The following is a 12043-nucleotide window of genomic DNA, read 5'->3' on the forward strand; positions in this document are numbered from 1 at the left end:
ATGGGGAAGATGTTTTAGGGGCTGATCCATTATCTGTTATAGGGGCCGTTCCACGAAATTTTGAAGGGTGGATATTGTTTAGTACATGATTTTGAGCATATTTTCTTCTTTGCTGCATTTCAAAAGATTTTTCCTTTCTGATATATGGGTGATTAATTTTTCGGACATTTGACCTCTAAAAACACCTAATTAGGTTACTAATGATAAAATCATTACATTGCATGGATACATAACTGTAAGATAACATATCTGCTTTTATGACATTTCATAAACTATCTCTAAGTACAGGACTATAGATAAAAGTCTTAAGAGCCCTCTGGTCCCCTAATTCGAGAGGTCAGCTCCTTTTTCTTGATATTAGATGAAAGGTCTTTTAATTTTAAAGACATTTTTTCAACAAGTGTTTCGATATTCATTACCGTTCCTGAGATATATGGGAAAGTTTTATTGGCCGATCCCTTATCTCTTTATAGGTGCCTTTTAACGACATTTTGAAGGTTGAAATAATCATCATTTTGAGCATCTTTTCTTCTAAATTGCATTTCAAAAGATTTTCATTTCTGATATTATATGGGTGACTAAAATGTTAAAAGACTTTTGAGCCCTCGGGTCCTTTTAAGGTCACCTGAGCTGAAAGCTCAAGTGATCTATTCTGATCACACTGTGTCCGTCGTCCGTCTGTAACTTTTTACATTTTGAACTTCTTCTCTAAAACCGCTTGGCTAATTTCAACCAAATTTGGCACAAAGCATCCTTATGGGAAGGCAATTATAAATTGCAGAAATGAAAGACCTATCTTTATTCAAAGCGGAGAAAACCTCGAAACTGTAGAAAAAGGGGGTGCATTTTTTAAAATCTTCTTCTCAAGAACCACTGAGTCAAATTCAACGTAATTTAGCATAATTCATCCTTATGGGAAGGAATAAAAAAAAATTGCAAAAATTAAGGGTTAATTCTGTTTCAAATTGAGTTTTTTACGAAAATAATTAGACAGAGATAATGGGGGTCAATCAGTTTAACTTCGGGCTCGATATTTCATATCGAAAACCAGTTTAGAGGACCAGTCTATGTTAGAAAGCCATCTTGAACATGCACATGTTGAACGGACTCCGAGATGAATTTGCTTGTTGTGGAACAGTTTACGTGCGAATGGAATATTTGAAACATCCACAATATGTTTGTGCCGTTTATGTGAAGTAAATTGAGGTTTAATATTTCAATGCGTCGACATTTCCATTTGTGACGGTGGTTTTAGCTTGTATTGATTTTCGTTTAGCAAGTTTAGTTTCTTTTTATTTTAACTTGAGAGGAACCATCGTCTTTATTTTAGAATTAAACATTTTTACGTGTAGACCAGTAAATCAGACAGCTGATTGTGTACATGTACCTGCGCAAAACCTGATGCTTTAACAACACAATATAAAATCCTATTTATTATGTTGGTACATGTAATTCGGTACGATCTCTACGTTATGGTTGATTAATGCAAAATAAGTTTTTTTTTTGTTTTAGTGCATTTTACTGTTGTTTTAGTTGTTTACAAATTTCTATTTACTAACCTGAGAGTCAAGCTTCGAGTTATAAGCAAGATACAGAGCTTTGCGCACAATGCTACTGTGTTTTTGTACACAAAGCTAAGGTCATTCTCAGCTGAGAAAATTTCCCTAATCTACTTAACAGTATTTTAAACCATCTGTCTTCTATTCCATCTTCAACTGTCTGAATCCAGTCAAAACGTTTACTCACCGAATGTACATACACTTTTTTAAAACTCACATATATTCTTTCATAATTAATAACAAAAAATAAAATTAAATTAATGAAAGAATAAAATTAGCTGCAATAACGTATCCCTCTTCCGATTTTTTTTTTGGGGGGAGAGGGCTTCAACTTCGGATCTCCGTAATAATGCAAGTGCGGGAGTGATTCACCACCACATCAATTTCGGTTCAAATTCTAAATAAATCACAATAACATTTGCATTTCTTACCTGAACTCACACATTGCAGTTGTGTATGGCATAAATTAATTAAAAAATATTAAGTATAGTCCAAATATTGGTTATTTTTCATGTATGTCAACAATGGAAGTGAATTTGTCCGCCATGTTTACTGATCTTGATCGGTATTAATTTGGGACAGCAAATGAGAATTAAGGAGCGGATCTTGAATTGAATATAGGACTTCCCCTATTATAAACATAATTAACGCGGTAAATATGAATTTTCCATTATATTCCATTTCCCTAAATGATATTTTAGTGACAGAACGAGGTAAGATCTCGCTTATTTACACTGACAGTCATGTTATCAAGCCCATAAAAACTCCAGGCCTTAATCCCATAAAATCACGCGAGAACTATACGGTTAGTTTGTTCGACCTGAATTAAAAAATCATTTTATCTAAAGGAAGTCAGATATAAAAACGATCTTTTCAGATCGAAGTCAGCCGCATTAAAAAATTAATTTGGCACCATTACGGAGATCCTCTGGAATTGTAGCCCTCTCCAGTAAACATCAGATATAAAAAGTCGGAGAGGGCTACGTTATTGCAGCTAGAATAAAATGATTATGCTTTTTAATGAATCAGACCAGTCCGGTGAGACCACCATTGAGAAGAGGTTAAAACAAGAGTGTGACCCTTATATTTTTACGGCCTGAAAGTAAATAAAACTTCAACTTGTTTAATATGGTTATTTTATCATGCCCGCACCTACTGCAAACATGTAACATTGTACCACTTACGCTGCCCTAGAACAATTTTAAAATATATTTCAACTTTTACTTACTACCCTCGATCTGCTTAATTCATGCTCTCTGTCTTTTTCCCTCTCTCTCTCATAACTCATAAAAAATCTTATATGTTTTATTAGCCAAATGAATTATTACAGATGCTTAAGATGTGTGTGTTGGAATAATCATGTTGTGGATATCGCCTATATTTTGTTGAAATGGGTAGTGAAATGCATTACATTCTCAGCAGCAAAATGTCAGAAATAGACACAGGTGAATGTAACTACATTTCAACTTGAACGACTGTAAAACGTTGTATTATATTCATTGATGGCAGTTTTTTTTCTTTTATTTTACGCAATATGATTTAAAGTAATGGTATGATGCATCGTTAACCAGTATAATTGAAAATGAAAATAATTTAACAAAGAATCAACGAACATTCAAATTTGTGAAAACGTATAAACACTAGAAGCATGTGTCCTAAACTACAGCGAATCGGTTGTCCACTAGCTCGGCATCTCCTCAGCCCGGGTTTTGAAAATGTACACTAAACGTAGTGGGTTTAAAATGTTTGCCGTTTGATAACTGAATGTTATTTTCCAACAATAAAACTATTTCATGAAATAGACAAGATCACAAAGAACGCCTTTTTTCAATGACAGTCATATAATTATCTTTTTTTTAATTAAGAGACCAAAACAGCATCACTTTGTAGCAATGGTATATTAATCTTTTTTCATTTACTCTTTAATATCGTTAAAATCAGAATTCTTTGTGTTTGCAGCTGCATAAACAAGCATTCTGAGAGTATTGCATAAGCAATACACGTCCCCTACCGGTTTGTGGAAATTGTGAAAACAATTTTGGACCTCTGGCCCCTTAAAATCCCTTACCGTATATCAGGTTTTTTCCGCGTGTATCCAATTTCCGCTTTGTTCGCGACGATTTCCGAATCGCGGAAAATAAATCAGCGTAAATTTGATACAAAGTTTAGAATTCTCTCTTTCCTGATAAAGTAAACAGGTAAGTAAAAGTACGGTTAACTATGCTCAGTTAGTTTAATGGGAGGTACAAATTGCGGGATCGGAGGACTAACGCCAGATAATAGATTTGTAAGCCTCGTTGTTTATTTAATTAATATTTTGACAAGCTAATTAAAACGGTCGCTTTCCTTGCGTAGACTGATGTCTAATTATACCTGAGCTACTGGTATATGTAACGGTACATGATCTATTTATTTATGACTGTTTGCGTCTCTGAAAATAATTATCTGTAATTATTTCACATTCAGGAAAACGTGTAAATGGTTTCATTCTCCGAATTTTTCATTACAAAAAGCGACAATTTAGATACTTTTCCCCTCTTACCTCACAGGTTTAAACAATCGTGAATTATATTTTCACTATGACTTTGAAATAGTGAAAATTTGATTCGCGTAAATTTTATATACCGTTCTAGGCTCTGATTCGCTGAAAAAACATGACGCGGAAAAAACCTGATATACGGTATTAGGTAACATAGGAGTAAACCAATTGTCATGTCTAGGTACATAACATGTTGAACATAATTGCTTCTATCAGGTATAACAAAATATTTCACAGTTTAAAGGTATCATTTAAATACTTTAAAAACCTTTTTGGACCCTTATTTGAAGTGCTAGCCTCTTTTTCTAGATGTCAAATGAAAGCTCTTGTCATTATAAACACATTTTGTTCAGCAAGTATGTAGAAATTGTGTACCATTCTCGAGATATCTGGAAGAGATCGTTTTAATGGCTGGTACTATAACTCCTTTTAGGGACCGGTTAACAAAAGAATTTTGGTTGCAAATTGTTAACCACATTAATTTGAGCATCTTGTGTTTAATATTTCTTTTCAAAAATTTTCTCTATTTTGAGAAATTGAAGATCAAAATTTCGGACTTCTGTCCCCTTAAAATCCCTAAATACGTAACTAAGGTGTAAAAAATTCCCATGTATAGGTGCATGCACAAATCATGATCCTCGATGGTAGGTTGGAGCCACAATTGGGGGTCAAATTTTTACATAGGAATAAAAAAAAAATAAAAGTTCTTCTCAAAACCAAATTGGCCAGAAAAGTATTAACTTTTATGGAAACATCTTCATGTAGTGTTGATTCCAGTTGTTTAAATCATAATCCCAGGGGATACGGTGGGGCCACCATTATAAAACAAAATATATTGAAACAACCCGGTAAGGAGCGTGAATTGCTTATGCAATACTCTTTGAGTGCTTGTTAATTTTGAATTAAAAGAAATATTTTCTTTCAGGTTGATGATGTTATTCTTGAAGTTATCTTAGAAGAATTCATTAACACTTATGTTATTGAGCCTGAGATGGAAGAAGAAATATCTGAGATAGCAAAGGAAGTCCTAGAGCACTACGATACAAAGATAGAAAAAAAAGAGTTAAGAGAGGTCAGTTTGTTATAGCAATCATTTTTAGCCGGGCTCTGCTGAAGGCAGAGTCCTGGCTATAGGCAGGCAAATCACCAATGTTACTATAAATAGCACAAATAAACAAAAAACCAAACAGCGTCAAGGTAAAGCTACCACTATACCAAATAGTTACACAAAGAGCCACGTTTTGTCAAAAGTGTTGGCATTTTGTTTCTCTTTTTTGAAATTTCGAATGAATTGTCTATCTTTTTTAGTTTTCTTATTAATAACGTGTTTTTAAAACATTACTATGCATTTTGGACACATACAATGCGCATGAATTTCCATGAACTACTTTGCTGCGCGATGAAGAAACGGGGATTGAATATATAATGCTTGTTGCAAAATTCAAGGCAGCAACTGTTGAACTTTTTAACTTCTACTAGGCAGACATTTTTTGTTTATAGCCGCTCAAAAATTTGGTTGCTCACTGATGCTATGCCGACATTAAAAGCATGAGAGAGAGAGGGAGGGAGAGAGAGAGAGAGAGAGAGAGAGAGAGAGAGAGAGAGATTTTCAGTCTTTACTACACAATATGCATAAAGACACACCAAAAAAGCCCGGCTTTCAGTACTTCAGTACTTTGATTATATTACTCCAACCAAATAAGTAGATTCTTTAAGTATATGATAGCTTCCAAAAATGTAATTTTCAAACAAACAATATTAATAATCTAGACCTCATTGTGGACATCATGTAGGCTGTCTCTAACTTTTTCAAAGAAAATCATCTCATGCGACAGTCAAGAATCTGCATAGCTCACTTTTATCCATAGCTGCTTGAACATATAAAGTGTCATAAAGCTGAATATTCACACATTATCTGTTACATCACATTTTAATCTTGTGCTCTTTGATGGTCATAATTATGGATAATATATCATAATTCTGAAGAAAGTTAGGGTATATTGTTGTTACCGTGGTCCATCCATTTGCGATGTTTTACTTTCTCAAACTGTACTGACTTACATCTTTTAAACCAGCAAACTTAAACTCTTGGAGTTTGATTTTGGGTGTTATGTTGTTTTGTAAAAAAGGTTTCAAAAATTCTTTGGTAGTCCTGGGTATTAAATAATAGGTACAAAATGATATTTTTTCTCGAAAAACCTGATTCCTTGAACTCCTGTTACATTTTCAACAGTAGACAAATCTTCTCTTGGAATATGTGTGGGGATGTTCTATAGATGCGCAATAAGGTTTCTGAAATTTCAATGTTGTCGTGGGGGTAATTCGAAGGATGAAAACAGATTCACTTTTTCCTGAGGATAATTGCATTATCGTTGTTCTTTAGGAAATATTGCAGAGGAATATCATCTTCTCCCTGGGGATCAATTGCTAATATTCAAGTTCAACATTTTGATAATAAATAGTTATAATGCAATGTTTATCCTCCACCCTCATTAAACCTTTTATCTGTTCTTAAGAGTTAGAACATTTTCTTACAATTTTTAGCAGTAGCAAAATTATTTCTGAATTTGTATTTTTCTCTAGATGCACAAATATTTTGTAAATTGCTTTTTAATCTTTAATGTGAACAAAGTGTTATATGTAATTGGGGCAGTTATACACTGTTCGAATCAAAGCGAATTGTCATCATTCAGCAAGGAATTGCCTACATGGGTCAAACACTGCATATGAATAAGATGCGATACTTGATTTATTCCAGTTTGGGAAAGTCAGGGTGTCTCAAAGAGGGTACAACCTATACATCATTTGATGCTCAATGACACCAAGAGCTAAATGAATATAGTTTAGGGATGGGGATCTCGTTTTCAAAATATATCACCATTTCCTAGTTCAGAAGAGGGGGGGGGGGAACTTTATACCATTTGATGATTCATAATAAATTAGAAATAAGAATATACATGTATGTAGTTTAGCGGTAGGGATATCAAAATTTTTCACGATATTTCATGTTTTTTCTGCTTAATGGGGATCAGAACAATCCCATAGGGTCATGGCCTACCTAGCATTTTGGTGTATCATAATACATTAGGAACAAAAAATGCATATGATGCAATGATTTTCAAGAAACTTGGTCATTGGGTTTGGGATGGCCCAAGGGGCAAGGGTCATTATCTAAATATGTCTTGACATGTTCAGCAGAATTGGACAGAATGATTACTATAGGCCATCTGCAGAGTGAGATTTTTTTGGCTCATCTAAACTGAAAGCTCAAGTTACAAGTGAGCTTATTTGATCCCATTTTGTCTATTGTCTGTCTGTGTGTCTGTCTGTCCATAAACTTTTCACATTTTCAACATCTTCTCAAGAATTCATTTCAACCAAACTTGACACAAAGCACTCATAGATAAGGGGAATTCAAAGTTGTAAAAAATTAAGGACTATGCCCTCTTCTAAGGGGAGATAATAAGGAATTAATGAACATTTTTGAGGATTTTTCAAAAATCATCTTCTCAAGAACCATTGGGCCAGGAAACCTGAAATTTATGTGGAAGCATCCTCATGTAGTGTAAATTCCACATTGTGAAAATCATGACCCACGGGGTAGGATAGGGCCACAACTTGGGAGGGGTCAAGTTTTTACATAGGAATATATATAGTGAATCTTTTCAAATATATTAAGTAAATCTCTAAAAACCTTCTTCTCACAAACTTATCAGCCAGGAAAGCTGATACTTGTGTGGTGGCTCCTTAAGTAGGGTAGATTCAAGTTTTTTTTCAAATCATAACCCACAGGGGTAGGATTGGGCCCAACGGAGTAGGGGGTAGCCAAAAATTGTAAAGGAATATGTAGGAATAAATCTTAGAAAACCTTCTGAAAAACCATTTGTCTAGAAAAGCTCTAACTTTAGTGAAAGCAACCTCAGATGATATACATTCAAATTTTTTCAAATCAAAATCTTGAGAAGTAGGATGGGTCCACATTAGGGATTCAATTTTACAAAGGAAATCATTTAAATTAATTACAAAAGCTGAAATATTAGGATATATTTATACATGCAAGCATTTTGGCATAATGCTGATTTTTTAGAATTGTTTAGACTTTGGCCCCTGGAGGATTCTTTGGGGTCACAAGGGCTTCAGAGTTTGATATAGGTTTATATTTACATGTGGAAACAATTGTTTAGGATCTTTTTGAGAACTGCAATGCTCAACATGTGATATGACTATAAAATCATCTTGTTATAAAAGGGACTAATGATTATAAACATAAGAATATCCAGGGGAAACGGATTTTTATCTATACAGGATCTACATGTGTTATACGACATTGTCCAGATAGTTTGCATTATGACTCCATTAAGTTTATTTTATCATACAAATTGTTCCTAAAATGAGCGTACACTGGCCCTTGGGCCTCTTGTTAAAAATCTTAATTTTCTACCCCTTCCCGTATAGCTACTTAAAATAGGTTTTCCATCAATGTTTGGTCCGGATGTTTGATTTATGATTGAAACTTTTTAGCAAAATTTATTTCAGATATCTAAAAAAGCTGGGAACAGGCTTATGGAATCAATTTGTCTTGAATATTTACTGTCACTTATATCCAGACAAGGAAAGGTTTGGAATGAAAGTGATCACGCTAATAAATTCCTTGATGGTGAGTGTATTAATTTATGCCTCATAACTTATATGGAATAAACACTTTCTTTAAAGTGTTTAGCTTACCTGGGATGAAAGCTCATGTGAGCTTTATTGATCACATTTTTAGCTCACCTGAGCTGAAAGCTCAAGTGAGCTTTTCTGATCACCTTTTGTCTGTCGTCCGTCTGTCCGTCTGTAAACTTTTTACATTTTGAACTTCTTCTCTAAAACCGCTTATCCAATTTCAACCAAATTTGGCACAAAGCATCCTTATGCGAGGGCGAATACAAATTGCAGAAATAAAAGTCCGATCTGTATTCAAAGCGGAGAAAACCTTGAAACTGTAGAAAAAGGGGGGGGGGTGCATTTTTAAAAATCTTCTTCTCAAGAACTACTGATTCCAATTGAACGTAGTTTAGCATAAATTATCCTTATGGGAAGGAAAATATAAATTGCAAAAATTAAGGTCTAATTCTGTTTCAAATCTGAGTTATTACGAAAATAATAATAAAGGAAAGGCGTGTTCAACCAGTTTAATAGCTTCGGGTTCGGCATACGATAAAATGGGTAGACAAGACTTAGCCTGGGCAAAACAAAAGATAAGCAGTTATTAATCTGCCAATCTCATTAAAATTTCAGGATATTTGATGGACCAGTATATTCTTTTTGCTGTAAATATTGCTGCAAAATAATGCGTATATGGAATTGACAATTGCCGATATGCCCCGGCTTTTATTTTGCCACGGCCCGGGTTTGCATACCCATTTTACCAAGACTCGTATTCCATACTTCTAAAACGAGGTTCTTTGTTTAAAGCAGCCATGACATTATACGAAAAAGGGTCGATCTGACTATGATGAATTTGCTTGTTGTGCAACAGTTCGCGTATGAAGGGAAATTTTTGAAACATGCAAAATATATTGGTGCCGATGTTGTGAAGTAAATTGAGGCTAAATATTTCAATGCGTTGACAGTTTTCACACATGACGTTGGTGTTAGCTTGTTCTGATTTTCGTTTCGTTTTCATTATTTATGCTTTGTTACCTGGGAACTATCGTCTGTATTTCGTGATTTTTACGTATCAAATCAAACAGAGACTTCGGTAAATCAAAGAGTTAACTGTTTACCTGCGCAAATTAAGCAAAATCTGATGTAGGGGTAATGAAATACAATTCATTCTATCGGTAATTCGGCTTTATCTTTTGCGTAATGGTACATTTTGTAGATTAATGCAATAGGTTTTGTTGAGATGCTCGGCATTTTCTCGAGTTTATTCAGTTTAAATAGTGTTTGATATCGCTGACGGAAATATATATATATATATATATATATATATATATATATATATATATATATATATATATATGATTCATTTCGAAAAAATAAATTGTGTCCTTTATTTGTTATACATGTAGTGCATGTTTCTTGTGTTTAATTGTTATTGTTTACAATTTCTATTTACTAACCATATTTTAGTGTTAAGCTTCGAATTATAAGCAAGATACAGAGATTTGCTCACAATTCTATGTTTGTACACAGATCTTAAAATCTAAAGATAAAAAAAGTAAAAAATTTGTCAATATTTATTAAGAAAATTTTCAAAGTCTGTTCTTCCAGAAGCCAACTTTAACAACTTATTGTATTGTAAACTTAACCTTTTTAGCTCACCTGAGGGTAGGGCCACAATGGGGGGTCTAAGTTTAACAAATGAATATATAGAGTAAATCTTTAAAAATCTTCTTCTCAGAAACTAATCAGCTAGGAAAGCTAAAACTTGTGTGAAAGCATCATCAGGTAATGTAGATTCAAATTTGTGAAAATTATGACCCCCGGGGGTAGGGTGGGGCCACAATGGGAGATCGAAGTTAAACATAAGAATATATAGAGTAAATCGTTAAAAATTTTCTTCTCAGAAACTAATCGGCCAGGAAAGCTAAAACTTGTGTGGAAGCATCCTCAGGTAGTGTAGATTCAAAGTTGTGAAAATCATGACCCCCGGGGGTAGGGTGGGGCCACAATGGGGGTCGAAGTTTAACATATGATTATATAGAGTAAATCTTTAAAAATCTTCTTCTCAAAAACTAATCAGTCAGGAAAGCTGAAACTTGTGTGGAAGCATCCTCAGGTAGTGTAGATTCATAGTTGTGAAAATCATGACCCCCGGGGTAGGGTGGGGCCACAATGGGGGATCGAAGTTTAACATAGGAATATATAGAGTAAATCGTTAAAAATCTTCTCAGAAACTAATCAGCCGGCAAATCTGAAACTTGTGTGGAAGCATCCTCAGGTAATGTAGATTCATAGTTGTGAAAATCAGGACCCCCGGGGGTAGGGTTGGGCCACAATGGGGGGGGGGCAAAGTTTAACAAAGGAATATATAGGGTAAATCTTTAAAAATCTTCTCAGAAACTAATCAGCCAGATGATTGTTTATAATTGTTAAGACTTTGGCCTCACGAGAAGGTTCAAAGTTTGATGTACGTTTATATCCCATATATAAACTATTGTTAATGTTCTTTTTGAGAACTGCAGTACTCAACATATGATATGACTATAAAATCATCCTGTTATAAAAGGGACTAATTATTATTAGCATAAGAATATCCAGGGGAAAATGGATTTTATTTATACAGGATCTACATGTATTATTGTACATTGTCCAGATAGTTTGTATTATGACTCCATTGAGCTGATTTTATCTTACCTATTGTTCCTCAGGTGAGCGATGTGGCCCATGGGCCTCTTGGTTAATTTATTGAATTTATCATAGAGAGTAAGTAAAAGTAACTTATTCATTGTTAATGTTTGTTAGTTTAGAAGAAATAGCCAATTTTTCTTGTATGGGAATTTTAGTCTGATATCATGATTTTTTCGTGCAGTCCTTGATTTTGGTTGCTGAAGGTTTTGACTGATCAATAAATTTGTTAGAACTGGGCTCCGATTTCACACTAAAAACTTAAGTCAAATCTCAGAATTAAGTCTGAGTTTTTTCTCAAATATTTGAGTTTTTTCTCAAATTTGAGAAAACTCAAATCTCTGCATTTCACAAAAAAATCTTAGTCGTGTTTTTTACTCAATTTGAGAAAAAACTTAAGTTACCTCCATAGCAGACTTAAGTCAAATCTCAAATATGAATATGTCATTAACATCATTAATACAGTATTATATTCTCTGTAATTTTCATCGCTTAGATCTATTCCACTCAATAATCAGCGTACATGCAATATTTTATGCAGGTTTGATAGATTTTTTTTCATTAAAAAATCATGATAATGACGGAGTTATCTCCCTTGACAAAAATGTAA

General features: G+C 33.9%; 1 protein-coding gene across 3 annotated transcripts in view; it reads left to right on the plus strand.

Moving 5' to 3' along the window:
- LOC105333013 (uncharacterized) overlaps positions 1-12043 on the plus strand; it is a 211163-nt gene that overhangs the window by 163362 nt on the left and 35758 nt on the right. For 2 of the 3 annotated variants that reach the window (XM_034445895.2, XM_034445896.2), the window contains 2 exons: positions 5024-5170; positions 8635-8755. In XM_034445895.2, coding sequence (XP_034301786.1) covers positions 5024-5170; positions 8635-8755 — 268 coding nt within the window. The remainder of the gene's footprint in view (positions 1-5023; positions 5171-8634; positions 8756-12043) is intronic. The other variant, XR_010711048.1, reaches the window with a different exon arrangement.

The sequence above is a fragment of the Magallana gigas genome, chromosome 2 (assembly GCF_963853765.1).
Source record: "Magallana gigas chromosome 2, xbMagGiga1.1, whole genome shotgun sequence".
In the NCBI taxonomy this organism is placed as follows: domain Eukaryota; kingdom Metazoa; phylum Mollusca; class Bivalvia; order Ostreida; family Ostreidae; genus Magallana; species Magallana gigas.